Source organism: Triticum dicoccoides, chromosome 2B (assembly GCF_002162155.2).
Source record: "Triticum dicoccoides isolate Atlit2015 ecotype Zavitan chromosome 2B, WEW_v2.0, whole genome shotgun sequence".
Classification (NCBI taxonomy): Eukaryota; Viridiplantae; Streptophyta; class Magnoliopsida; order Poales; family Poaceae; genus Triticum; species Triticum dicoccoides.
The window spans coordinates 187837075-187849165 of record NC_041383.1 but is presented as its reverse complement, the minus strand read 5'-3'; the positions used below and the strand labels follow the sequence as shown (position 1 = coordinate 187849165).

General features: G+C 50.1%; 2 protein-coding genes across 3 annotated transcripts; one reads left to right on the top strand and one right to left on the bottom strand.

The window, feature by feature from the left end:
* The first annotated feature begins 1476 nt into the window (after positions 1–1476).
* On the top strand, positions 1477–3783 carry LOC119362973 (F-box only protein 13-like). Its single transcript, XM_037628262.1, has one exon. The coding sequence runs from the start codon at positions 1727–1729 to the stop codon at positions 3491–3493; it is 1767 nt and encodes a 588-aa protein (XP_037484159.1). The 5' UTR covers positions 1477–1726; the 3' UTR covers positions 3494–3783.
* A 1781-nt stretch (positions 3784–5564) lies between these two features.
* Positions 5565–11090, bottom strand: LOC119362972 (alanine aminotransferase 2-like). Of its 2 annotated transcripts, none has more exons than XM_037628260.1 (15): positions 10750–11090; positions 10408–10458; positions 10150–10200; positions 9987–10052; positions 9845–9906; positions 8106–8184; positions 7929–8033; positions 7666–7776; positions 7441–7578; positions 7144–7218; positions 6904–7024; positions 6666–6820; positions 6515–6589; positions 6244–6447; positions 5565–6136 (listed from the first exon to the last, which is right to left on the bottom strand). In XM_037628260.1, the coding sequence occupies exons 1-15, from the start codon at positions 10972–10974 to the stop codon at positions 5969–5971; spliced, it is 1686 nt and encodes a 561-aa protein (XP_037484157.1). In that variant the 5' UTR covers positions 10975–11090; the 3' UTR covers positions 5565–5968. The 2 variants fall into 2 exon arrangements, with proteins under 2 accessions (XP_037484157.1, XP_037484158.1); XM_037628261.1 differs by having other exon boundaries at positions 8106–8179; positions 10750–10789.
* Between the last annotated feature and the right edge of the window lie 1001 nt (positions 11091–12091).

The window sequence follows — 12091 nt, the reverse complement described above, 5'->3', positions numbered from 1 at the left end:
CTATCACAGCGTGACAAGTGGCAACCAGCTGGCCGGACCAGCCGTCGCCCGCACTTTTGCAAACAACACCCTGCTTTTTTGCCTAATAAACCCGTAGTACATGGCCACCTAAATTAAAGCCGTCGCCCGCCACTCGCGCCGCCGCCTCCACCCCGCTTCGCCGTCGCGCGACGCTGCCGGGCGAAGCCTGTGCGGCGGTCGGCGGCGGCGGGCCTGATCGCGCGGGTGCGGCGTGGCTGCCCTGGAGGTCGCGTCGCTCTCGGCGAGGATGGGCCTCGGGGCGGCAGCCCCGGATCTCCCTCCGGCGATGACGGCCGGAGTTGAGGATGGCGGCCGCGGAGGCTGCGTGGGCAGCTCGGCGTCTGGCGGTGTGGCGGCGCTCGATCCGGGGCGCTAGCTTGGTCCTGTGTGTTGTTAGGCATCCCTTCGCTCCCTGGCGTCGTTCGTCGCCGCGTGGTGGGGGCTGGAGCGGCGCAGCTCGTCGTCTCCGCGTGGTGCGCGTGGCGGCGGCCGCCGGTTGTGCCAGGGACGACCGGTGCTATCGGAGGTGTGGCTTCGGCTGCTGGTGCGCGGGGTTGTCGGATCTGGCTCCCGCGGTGGGTTTGGTGCTGCTCGGCTGGCTGGCTCCGCGTGGTGCTTGTGCCGGCGGCGGGGCTGCTCTTGCATGCTGTTCTGTTGTTTGGCCGATGATGTGCTGAAACATCGTGATGCTGAACGGGTAAAATATCTGTTAAATGATGTGCAAAATTGAACGCTAGTGCGTGCCTGAGGCCTTCTACTTCTCTCAATGATCTCTGTTCTTGACTCGCCTGTGCTGTAAGCTGTTCCTGACACCCTCTTCTTCTTTTTCTGCTTTGTACACCCGAGCCAACTGTGAGTTTTACTGACACTGTAATGAAGTGACAAGGCGCACCCATTTCTACTGTGAGTTTTAGCAATTCACTAATGGCTGGCCTGTGAATTCACTTATAACTTTCGCCAGTGAGTTGTTACATCAAGTGAAAACTTACAACGATGATGCGTCCCCCCGGCCTTCTCCTGGTTCAATTTGAGCTACACATCTCTTGTTTGGCCGATTACTATGAAATGAGTTTGTTTTCTGAGTCATTATTTCAGTTAACTTTGCTCAAGTCTCTCTGCTTCTAGATGTCACTTGTTACTGATCGGAAGTATGCCCTGCTTAATTATTTTTCTTTTCCTGCATTGGCCAATTAAGTCAAACATTTGAGTTACATGAAGGGCAAATCAGAAAGCTAATCGTTCTCTCACTTTTCTTGGTTGTCGTTTGAGTTACATTTAAACTTGAGCTACTCATACTTGTGTCCAAACTATGTTTCTCTGTTTGTTGATTTTTCTGAAACCTCTGCTGTTCTTTGGCCGATGGTGTCTTGCAAGTAAAATATCTGACACTCTTGTGCTGTAAGCTATACAATGCTGAGAGGCTGTGGATAATGTTTCTCTCTTTGCGTCATTGAGGTAAGAGAAGACCGTCCAAGAAAAAAGATCACCACTGTAGAGATCAAATGCTAAAGAACGGGGGCATCATCCACAGCGGGGAATTGGAGGCAGATTTAATTAGGTGGCCATGTACTGTGGGTTGATTAGGCAAAATAGCAGGGTGTTGTTTGCAAAAGTGTGGGCAACGGTTGGTCCGGCCAGCTGGTTGCTACTTGTCACGTTGTGATAGGCCGGGGATTAAATCATCACATGCAGTGCAAGTTGGGGTATGATGGAGTTGCATTTTACAAGTTTGGGACTAAATCATCACATTCCATGCAGAGGCGGCAGAATTCTCCGCCAAAAAATTGGCAAGCCCTCAGTTGGCAGGGCAGCCCTGGGCACTAACCAAACAGCCCCTATATGCCGACGACTACGACGGCAGGAGCAGAGCACAGGCAGTGCACGCGCCACGCTCACCCCACCACCACCACGACCGGCGCCCACGCCCACACGCGCACCCAGCGCCCTCCTCCCCACACCTCACTTCACCTTCCCAAAGTGCATCTTTCTCTTTCGCTTTGCATGTCAACGCGAACAAAAAGAGCCTCCTCTTCCACCTCCACCACCACCGTCTCCTCCGCACGAACCTTCCTTCCCACCACTACCACCACCTCTCTGCTCTTCCACTCACTCGGGCGCCAGATATAAAGCCGGCGACCTCACTCGCACCGCTAGTGCCAGCTTCTTCCACCCCCTCCCTCCGTTTTTCTCCTCTGTTCGCTCCAAGATCTTGGAGCTAGCGGACATGGCGGCGGCAGTGGCTGCGAGCGGCGGCAGGAAGCGCAAGTGCGAAGAGCTGTCTGCGCCTGAGCTTGGGCAGCTCCACGAGGACATGCTCGAGCGCGTCCTCGCGCGCCTCCCGCCCTCCAGCTTCTTCCGCCTCCGCGGCGTGTGCCGGCGCTGGCGCGAGGCCGCGGGGTCGCCTGCCTTCCTCGCCGCCTGCGCGCGCGTCCCCGCCCGGGACCCGTGGTTCCTCATGCTGTCCGACCAACAGGAGGAGCAGCGCCCTCCCTGCCCCGCCGTCGCGTTCGACGCCGCCGAGAAGACCTGGGCGCGGTGCCGTGGCGCCCCTGGCCCCGTGCCGGTGGCCGCGGCGGGCGGGCTCGTGCTCTACCGCGCACCTGAAACCGGCGCGCTCACCGTGGCCAACCCGCTCAGCGGCGTCTCCCGGGCGCTCCCGCCGCCGCCTCCGGCCGCAACAGACGCGCTCTACGCCGTGGCCATGTACGGATCACCCTACCGCGTGGTCCTCATCCTGGGCGAGCTTCCGCGCCTGTCCATGACGGTGTTCGACTCCTCCAAGAACGCGTGGGAGAACGCCGTGCCTCTGTCGCGGAAGACAGAGGCCTCGCCCGCGGATGCGCAAGCGCCGCACGACGACGACGACATTGACGAGGACATGGACGGCGACGGCGACGGCGCGGTCTATTACCTCAGCAAGTCCGGCGACGTGATGGTGTCCAGCACGCAGCGCAGCGCGTCGAGGCAGTACTCGTCGGCTGTGACGTGCCGCAGCGATGGCGGCGAGGCCGTGGCCTACTTCCTGAGCCACTCGGGCGCGGTCGTGGCGTGCGACCTGGCGCGCCGCGTTTTCACCGAGCTCCCGCGTATCCTGCCGGTGCACTTCGAGTACTCGATCGACGTGGTGGCGTGCGACGGCCGGGCCTACGTGGTGGTCCTCTCGGAGTACCTGGACACGGCGACCCTGCGCCTCTGGGAGTTCTCGGACGGCGCGTGGCGGCATGTGGCTGCGATGCCCCCGGCCATGTCGCACGCCTTCTACGGCAAGAAGGCCGACGTGAACTGCGTGGGGCACGGCGGGCGCGTGATGGTGTGCGTCAGCTCCGGCGACGCGGACGCCAACGGGTGCTTCATGTGCGACGTGGGGAGCAACGCGTGGGAGGAGCTGCCGCGGTGCGCCGGCGGCGACGGCGAGGCCATGGACTTCGTGGCCGCCTTCTCCTTCGAGCCGAGAATGGAGGTCGCCGTCTGACCGGATCCCCTCGCCGTTGCTTCCGATTGATGTGTGTAGTGTACGTGGTAGTAGTAGTAGTACGATGATTTGTTGCAGTAATTCGGGAGATGTTTTCATGGAGATCAATCAGCCGTCTGTCTCCTGGGATGTGCGCATGTGTCGCCAATTCTGTAGTCGCCACCGGCTTCCGTTGTTTTTCTCGATTCCCGTGCCATCTGCAGAGCTCAGTGGCGAGTGGCGACTGACTGCTCTTCCCTTCTTTCCTTAACAAGCAATTGACCATTCTATGCGTCATAGTAGACCTTTTATTATTTTTATGTTCAGACCAAGGAGTTCAAAAGAATTACTGTACCATCCTGCTGAATGCACATGAACTAGAGAAGTACCCGGCTTAGCATCTCTTCTTAAACTAACAACACATGAAGATACCCTAAAAACACACATGAAGATGAAGGAAATAACATCGACATGCAATAAGCCCAGAATGATCGTCCAAGAAACTAAATGAGTTCAGTTGGAGGAGGAGAGAAAAAGTAAAAGGGACGGAGGAAACGGAGAGAGCACTATAGAAGTAAGAAGAGAAGAGCGGCAGGGCAGTGATCCTTTGTCTTTGGCGCAGCGCAAGTGCGCGCCCACCCAACCCGTCCATGCAACAGCGAAAGCGAGCGAGAGCCTTTGCTTCCCAAGGGGGCAGTGCGGCCGGGCTCCCCACTCTCACTGACACGGTGTCTCTCCCTCGCCGTCAGAGCCCGGCTCGCCGCGAGACACGACGGTCGGCCGGCCCGTCCGCTGGCTAAAGTCGCCGGCAGCCGAATCCCCACGAGGATACCGTCTGCCTCCTGCCCAACACCGCCGCCGCGAGATGCATTTAGTTGGGCGAAAAAGAAAGACGAGACGAGGCGAGATCTGGGGGCGGAATTGCGTCGCGCTAGGCTGTCGCTGCGTGCGCGCCTAGGGTACGTACGTGCGTGTTGGCTCGCTTTTGTTCCTCCACGGCTTTGCTTTGGGCCGTGGCTGCGCCGGCCGGAGGCCGCTTTAGCCGCAAGTGCAAACAAAGCTCCGCCAAAGCGTGCTTACGCAGCTTTAGTAGCTAAACAGCATTCTTTTTTTTTCCCTGCCTCTAACCAACACCAGTGACAGTGAGCGTCTGCTCACCGCAGTAACCCCTCCCGTGCGGCGGAGGGGAGGGCCCCTCCAGCGCCATCGGGATCTCGATCTTGGACTCGCGCGGGGCGTGAATTACTGCCGCTGAACCGCGCCGCGATCCATGGGCCGGCATGCAACGTAGGCGTATGATTTTACCCAGCTCTGGATCGAGCGTGGCCTGGCGTGGCGTGGCGTGGTGGGGTGGACTTTGGCGGTGCGGGGGGCAGGGGACCGGGAATCATGAGGCCACGCAAAGGAAAATGATGGAACGGTTGACAAGGCGACGACGCGGGTCGGATCGGGGGTTTATCATCCATCATCCGCCACACCGTATCATTGCGCTTACATCTCGCGGCCACCGATCCAGGGACACGCACCACCGCAAAAGCCACCACGTTTTTCCGCCCTTTTTCTCTTCTGTTTTGCTCTGCTTGGCCTTGAGCTGGGCGTGCAGAGCCGCAATCATCCACGGCTAAACTAGCTTCACCGCTGACTTGTAGCCTCTCTAAGCTAACCTCTTTTTTTTGTAGTATAGCAAGTAACATTTGACAGTCAAATAGTCTCAGCCTGCATCTACCGGTAGTAACAACATGATGCTGCTTCATGAAGCATTTGGAGCAGGACAGGCTGCTGGTCCAGGACGGTGGGCCGAGCGTTACACTTTTGGGCCCATCGGAGTAATGTATGCTACTGTGGGTGGACCATATGCACAAGTGGGTGGCCACTCGAGTCACATGGAAAAATTTCTACGCATCTACCGTGTCTTGGTCCCTAGAAAAATACAGTATCATTGCTCTTTTAACGCTGCGTTCATTGCTCCTTTATGCAGTTAAACGTGCATTTACAGGGTTTTAAAGTAATAACCAAAAAAGGTTTTAAAGTATGCCCGTTGATGTGTTCCTTTCATAAGGATGGCTCCTTGGGTGGGCTGCTGGAGATCGTCTTATGTAAACTGACAGGCCCGCTGACCAAACACCTACTATCCGTTCTGATTTTACAACATACGTGCAGTATGTCTTTTACAAGTAAGATGGTCCAGGAACAGAACAAACTCAACCTCCGATCACAGAACTGAAAACATCTACTACACAGTAAGATTTCCCCCCATAACATTACTCAAGGTTTAGTAAAATCTTGCACCCCCCAGGCCCTAAGAACAAGGCAAGCAGCGCATGGTTTTGCAAATATACAATTCTCGAGATTTTGTAAGGTTTACTTCAGGGGCTACATGTAAAACAAGCCTGCACGAGTTAGGTTGATTCATCCATTGAACGGGGGTAGCACAACTGCATGACCTTCATTATTTCGACCGAAAAGGCAATTATATCCAAAGTTTGAATTGCCCGTTTAATCTCCTCTGCTTTCAATCGTAGTACCGGTGGGTGCTTCATCACGGCTAACATCACGGAATTCGTCCATGAATTTCTCATGGAATTCCTTGAATCTGGATATGGTTGCAGGGATTTTGTCCTCCTGAGGCAAGATCGTGCATCTGAAGTGATACGTTCCAGGAGCCTAGACAAAATTAAGACGTGACAGAAAATGTTAGTGAAAAGTCAGTTAACGCTCTGAACCACAAAAATGGACCTAACAGCTTTTAGCGAGGCTTTGAGATTACCAACCTGACCAAATCCAGATCCAGGAACGACGACAATTCCAGTGGCTTGAAGAAGGCGGAGAGCATAGTATGCATCTGGGGCAGCACCAGCTGCTTGGGCAGCCCCAATCGCCTTCTGGGGTAAATGAAGGCGAGGGAACAAATACATTGCACCCTCAGCCTTGTTGCAGGTGATGCCTTCTAAACTGTTGAATGCTTCTTCCAAGGCCTATGTAAGGTGAAGAAAGTCAACAAGGATAAGGGAAGTTATGTTTTAAAAAAAGGGCGGAACAAACCTTTGCACGCCGAGCCAGCGATGAAATAATACCATCTCTCTCTACCATGAAGGATTCATAGGATTCATCCCCTACCTGTAAAATGAGTAATCATCTATATAGGTGCCATAACTATTCCACTTTGCAACTGCTCCATATATGATATACTGACCTTGGGTGGGTTCATTATGAGGCTAGAGAGAATTTGGCCAGAGATATTGGAACAAAGATTCACTGATGCCACCTTGTAAATTTGTTCTCTTACATCTGCATTAAACCCAGTTACTTCCATGTAGCCTCCTCGTTTACCACATTCTCCATAGTAACCTAGCAGGACACAGAAAAAGCCTTACCATGTGCTAAGAGATGCACAAAGAAAAGGACCGCAGAAAATAGAAGGATTCAATTACCTTTCGAAACTGACTGGAACGATACCAAAGGAAGATCATCATCGGTGTATCCCATTGACCGTGCAATCTTTTTGAAAGAGTGGAACTGCTTATCCTCAACATATATGTTTTCTTGGTAAACCTAGGGTAAATGAATAAATGAACAAGTATGCTTAGAATACCCATCAAATTTATATGGCATTTATAGTAGCTTGTGCATATTTACACAGGCAAACCTTTGAATACAGATTCTGGACTCACCTCATCTGCAAGAAGAACAAGTCCTTCGTTCTTGCAGAATTCAACAATTTTCTTTTGGTTTTCCTCCGCAAGAACCTTGTGAAAGTAAAAGGTGTTAAATAACACTCCACCGAGATCAAATTTCATGAAAAAGAAGACTTAAAACAGTATATGTCCATAAGTTATCTGTCTGTCATGGTCTATCTATGTAAGTATGTACCACAGCAATAATAGCTTGCTGACATACAACTTTCCCGAGTATATCACTGAGAAAGTCTTTTAGGATATTTTGCAGATAAAAGTTTCATCAATAATAACCTGTCCAGTCGGGTTTCCCGGATTTATGACCACGAGCGCTCTGACAGTGATACCCTTAGATCGAGCCTCATCTAATTGTTTTTTAAGCTCATCAACCTCTAGCCCCCACCCTGCCTCTTCATCAAGGAAATAAGGAACCTGAAGCCAAAATTATTCCAGAAATTAAATCATCAAACATGCAGATCCAACACTTCAAAGCATCAGAAGCACTGTTGTAGAACATACAAAAGAACCACCATGAAGGGCAATTGATGCAGAATACAGCGGGTATTGTGGAAGAGGGCAGAGAATGCCATCCTTCTCAGACCTTATCAGTAACTGCATCATCATGTGGACCTAGGTGAAAAAGAAACTAGACTGGATTAGTGATGACAAGCTGAAACAATATGTTCAGTCAGGCATTGACTTCTAACTGGAAGAATCAATGTCCTTATTGCTAGTAAATGATTCACCACTGTTCATATTAATCCAGTATACAATATACATACTGCTGGGCTAGCTCCATCTGTAAGAAAGATGTTATCTCCACTAGCATGGAAACCATCACGAGCAGCAATACCGGCAGCAATTTCATCACGCAAACCTTTCACACCCTGAAATAGAGAGCTGCGTGAATGATCAAGATCGGAACCAATAACAACATTCTTCCAGTAGTATGTAGATACCTGACTATGGCTATATGCTCCTGTCGCTCTTCCTGGGATCTTCTCTAGAATTTGCCACGCTCTCTCTATAGCATCTGAACTGTATGAAAACATGTATATCAAAATTCCAAAATGCAGCAAGCAGTATGAGTAGTTAGGCTATTAGCTATCACCAAAGTGATCCACAATATGGTGAAACAAATCAGTTAGAAGTCAAAAATTGAATTCGCTATTTTTTTCGCGAATATGTAAGAAGCTTTTGATATTATTTCATTAAAATAGAAGGAGAAATAGTTCTACAAAAACAGGCCTCTAAGGGAGGTAGAAGCCCAACACCCAGATACAAACACATGCCACTATTCTCCTGGGATGATCGTGCATAACCCTAGGGGGCGCCAGCTCTGCACCAAGCCTGAGCCTCATCTTGAATTGCATGAATCAGCTGGTTGACACCTGGCATTGCGCCGTTGACAGTACAGTCATTTCAATGTTTCCAGAGAAACCAAGCTGTGAGCATGACAAAAGAGGACATGCCCTTCCATCAGTGCTAGAAGTTGTCACCAATGGAGGGCGCTGGACTAGTGGATCGCACCCACAAAAGCGCCTCGTGACAAGGAGCGATCTACCAGCAGGTGCTGCATGGACTCCGACTATTGATCACAGCGCACGCATGCAGGGGAGTGGGGCAAACCCCGAATATTCGCTATTAGCATGCAACTAAACTCAGAATATTGTAACAATTCCTTTCTGGGAAATTTCAGCTCATAGCAATGCATAAGCCGAATCTATATCGGTCGTTATGGGTAATCGGTTGCAGCCTTAGGGCTTTTGGTACTTGGAACAGTTTATCCTAGTCCCCTCTAGGCCAAGTAGTATTTAACCCTTTGCAGCCCAGGATCGACCCGTTCAGTACAATTCCGAAGAAAGACTGTTGGCAGCAGGTGGAGACATTTCTTTGGCCCCCTTCCAAATAAATGCGGGCAGGGTAGAGCTCGGCAAAGGGTTCGAGAATAGGGTAGGGTTTTTTAAGGCCGGGTCCCCTATTTTTTAATCCTTGAAGAGATGGCACTACTTTCTTGGTTCACAATTCTTTTATTGATCAAAACTGATCAACAGAGCCTTAAATACATCACAGAACAAAAAGTCTCTGAGGGCAGTCTGAGGATGTGATGTAGTTATTGATTGTGAATCACAGAATGTTCAGGTTTCTATAAGCTGAACAGATCACATGGATTTTCATATATTTTTTGTCAAAAAGGAGCTAAAAACCCTGGCCTATGGATTTTCTTATCTGCTTTAGCCTAGTGCCTCACTCTAGAAATTTAGTTCCCTTCATCTTCCTTCAGTCATTCAGTGTATGCACTAGAAAATAAGTGTCTAGGACAAAAGTATACAATAAGAGAGTGAAGAAAATAAAAAGAACTTTTCCCCAAGCAAAGGGCAGGCTACATAACTACACAAGGGGGTATGCAAAGCAGCTACTTTACTTCTTGCACTTACGTATGGGTCATTCAGTGTATGCACTGCTAAGTTGCAACCTGTTTAAAATGACTGATACAAAATCTAAGCCATGTTGTTAAGCTTACCGCAAAATCATCAGTCATTAGTGTTGAGACAGCCTATTGTTCGAAAAGACCGATACAATTACTGTCAGCTTAAGACTCATGTAAAGTAACCTACCATATAAGAATATGGCAAATATTTTAACACTAATTTACTTATACTCATCCAAGCATAGAGTGTATTCCAACTTTCCATACCTGTATAGAGCATGAGTCTCACTTTTGTCCAAGAGAGCTGGATGATCACATAAAGAGAGGACCTGACAAAGGCAATGAGCAAATAAGCAACAGTGGAACAAGCATTCATCACACAACTATAATCCAAGGCGGAAAAACTCACTTCTCTAAAAAATGTAACAGGTTGTTGACCAAGGGAATGAGGATTTCCAATGTTACAGTAGAGTATCTGCATCAAAATAGATAAACGAAGGTAAATCCATCGATAAAAAGTGTAGTGGGAAAACCTTCCAACAAGCGACGAGTTGATGGAATAACAATCAAACCTCATCAAAAGGAAGCGATTCTGGATTTTTGTGTAACTCTTGTTCTAAGTTCTGCAGGACAAAAAATACAAAGACCATGGTTCAGGTTTCTAAGCAATCGTACTAGAATTAAACATAGGAATGAAGTAGCACAAATAAGTATAAATTCTGCAGTTGAGTACGGAGTAAGACTAATTGGTACTCCATATTTGACATCTGTAAATATACTCGGGACAACAACAAAAAAACTGCTAAATCTGAGGGGGAAAATTCACATACCTGAGCATGTGTAACAATCTCTCCACGAACAGCATATTTGAACTCCAAGACCTAAATGAACAGACCAAATCACATCAAAAATATAATGCCATATGCCAGTATGAACGTTAAAGCTTAAATTTGTGCTATTAGAATCCTATCGCTGCTGAGAAGTACACATGCTATTTATGCCAAATTATACAGTACACACACAGATTCAAGCTCCACTTTCACGCGTATCAAATCACTGACTTTAGCATCCCCTAGCAAATGTCGGAAATTTGTAACTCCTATCCTAGGGTCTGAATGCTCGTTTGACCACGAACCGAACAAGCATACTAGGTGAAAAGCTTAAGGTCGCACCTTGGGGTTGATGGTGTCAAGTGACACTGGCGGCGTCCCGGCGGCCGAAGTGGACATGGTCCTCGCCATGTAGGCCGCCATCGCCGAAGGAGCAGAAGGGGAAGGTCGAGACAGCGCCGCGGCCGGAGCCGGAGCCGGAGCCGGAGACGGCGCGGCTGGTCTGGTGGCGCCGCGCAGGGAAGCGGCCACCGCGCGGCGCGCCCTGTCGGTGAGGAAGCGGCGCATGGTGGGGAGGAGCGACTGGACGCGGCGGCGGTGATGCTTCGGGCGATGCTGAGATCGCGACGGCTATTGCAGAGGGAGATGCGGAGGTGGTCAGAGCACAACGCGACCCTTTTTTGGGGGTCAGTTTTGCGTCCCCTGCAAGAAAGAAATGAGACTACGCCGATGTAATTCCTCAAATAAAAAAATTGCTTGGCCGGAAAGAAATAAAGTGTTGAAATTTGTTTTTCTGGTTATTTCCAAACCTTTTCAGGGTTTTTTTGAGAAAACTTTCGATCTAATTTATCTTTAATCATGACAGTACAACAAAATAATAAAAATTACATCCAATCCGTAGACCGTCCAGCGACGACTAAAAGCACTGAAGCGAGTCGAAGGCGCGCCGCCGTCATTCCCCTTCTTCACAGGAGCCGGGCAAAACTTATTGTAGTAGACAGTTGAGAAGGTCGTGCTAAGGCCCCATAGGACCAGCGCAACAGAACAGCAACCGCCACCGATGAAGAGTAGCGTAGATCGGAAGGATCCAACCTGAAAACACATGAATATAGACGAACTACGACCAGATCCGAGCAAATCCACCAAGGACAGATCCGCTAGAGACACACCTCCATATGTCCACCGATGATGTTAGACACACCATCGGGACAGGGGCTAGGCGGAAAAAACCTTATTCCATCTTCACGGAGCCGCCACTATCTCATCTTCCTGAGAACGACACAAACCCTAATAAAACGCGGAGGAACAACTGAAAATAGAGCCCTCCCGCCAGTAAGGGCCGAGATCCACCGTGCTGCCATGGTCCTAAGGCCACCAAAGACGACTGTTTGATTTAAAAGAATTTCAAATGGAAATTTAGGATTCCAAAGTTTTGAATTTTTTACATGGGTCGTATTTTTTAGAGAGAACGGGAGAGTTTTATTTTTGCTCAATAATATGCATACCACTCATCAAAAGGTGCTATTCTGTAAGGGCGATGCTAAGCCGCCGACCGACAGGCGCAAATTTAGAAAGTGCCCTCGCGAGCCGTCCCATCTGGCCTCCCACGGCCGTTTGGATGTGCCACGTTGGATGCCTCCTCACGGGCAGTCCTCGCTCTTCTGTTTCCTTTCTCAAGCCCCCC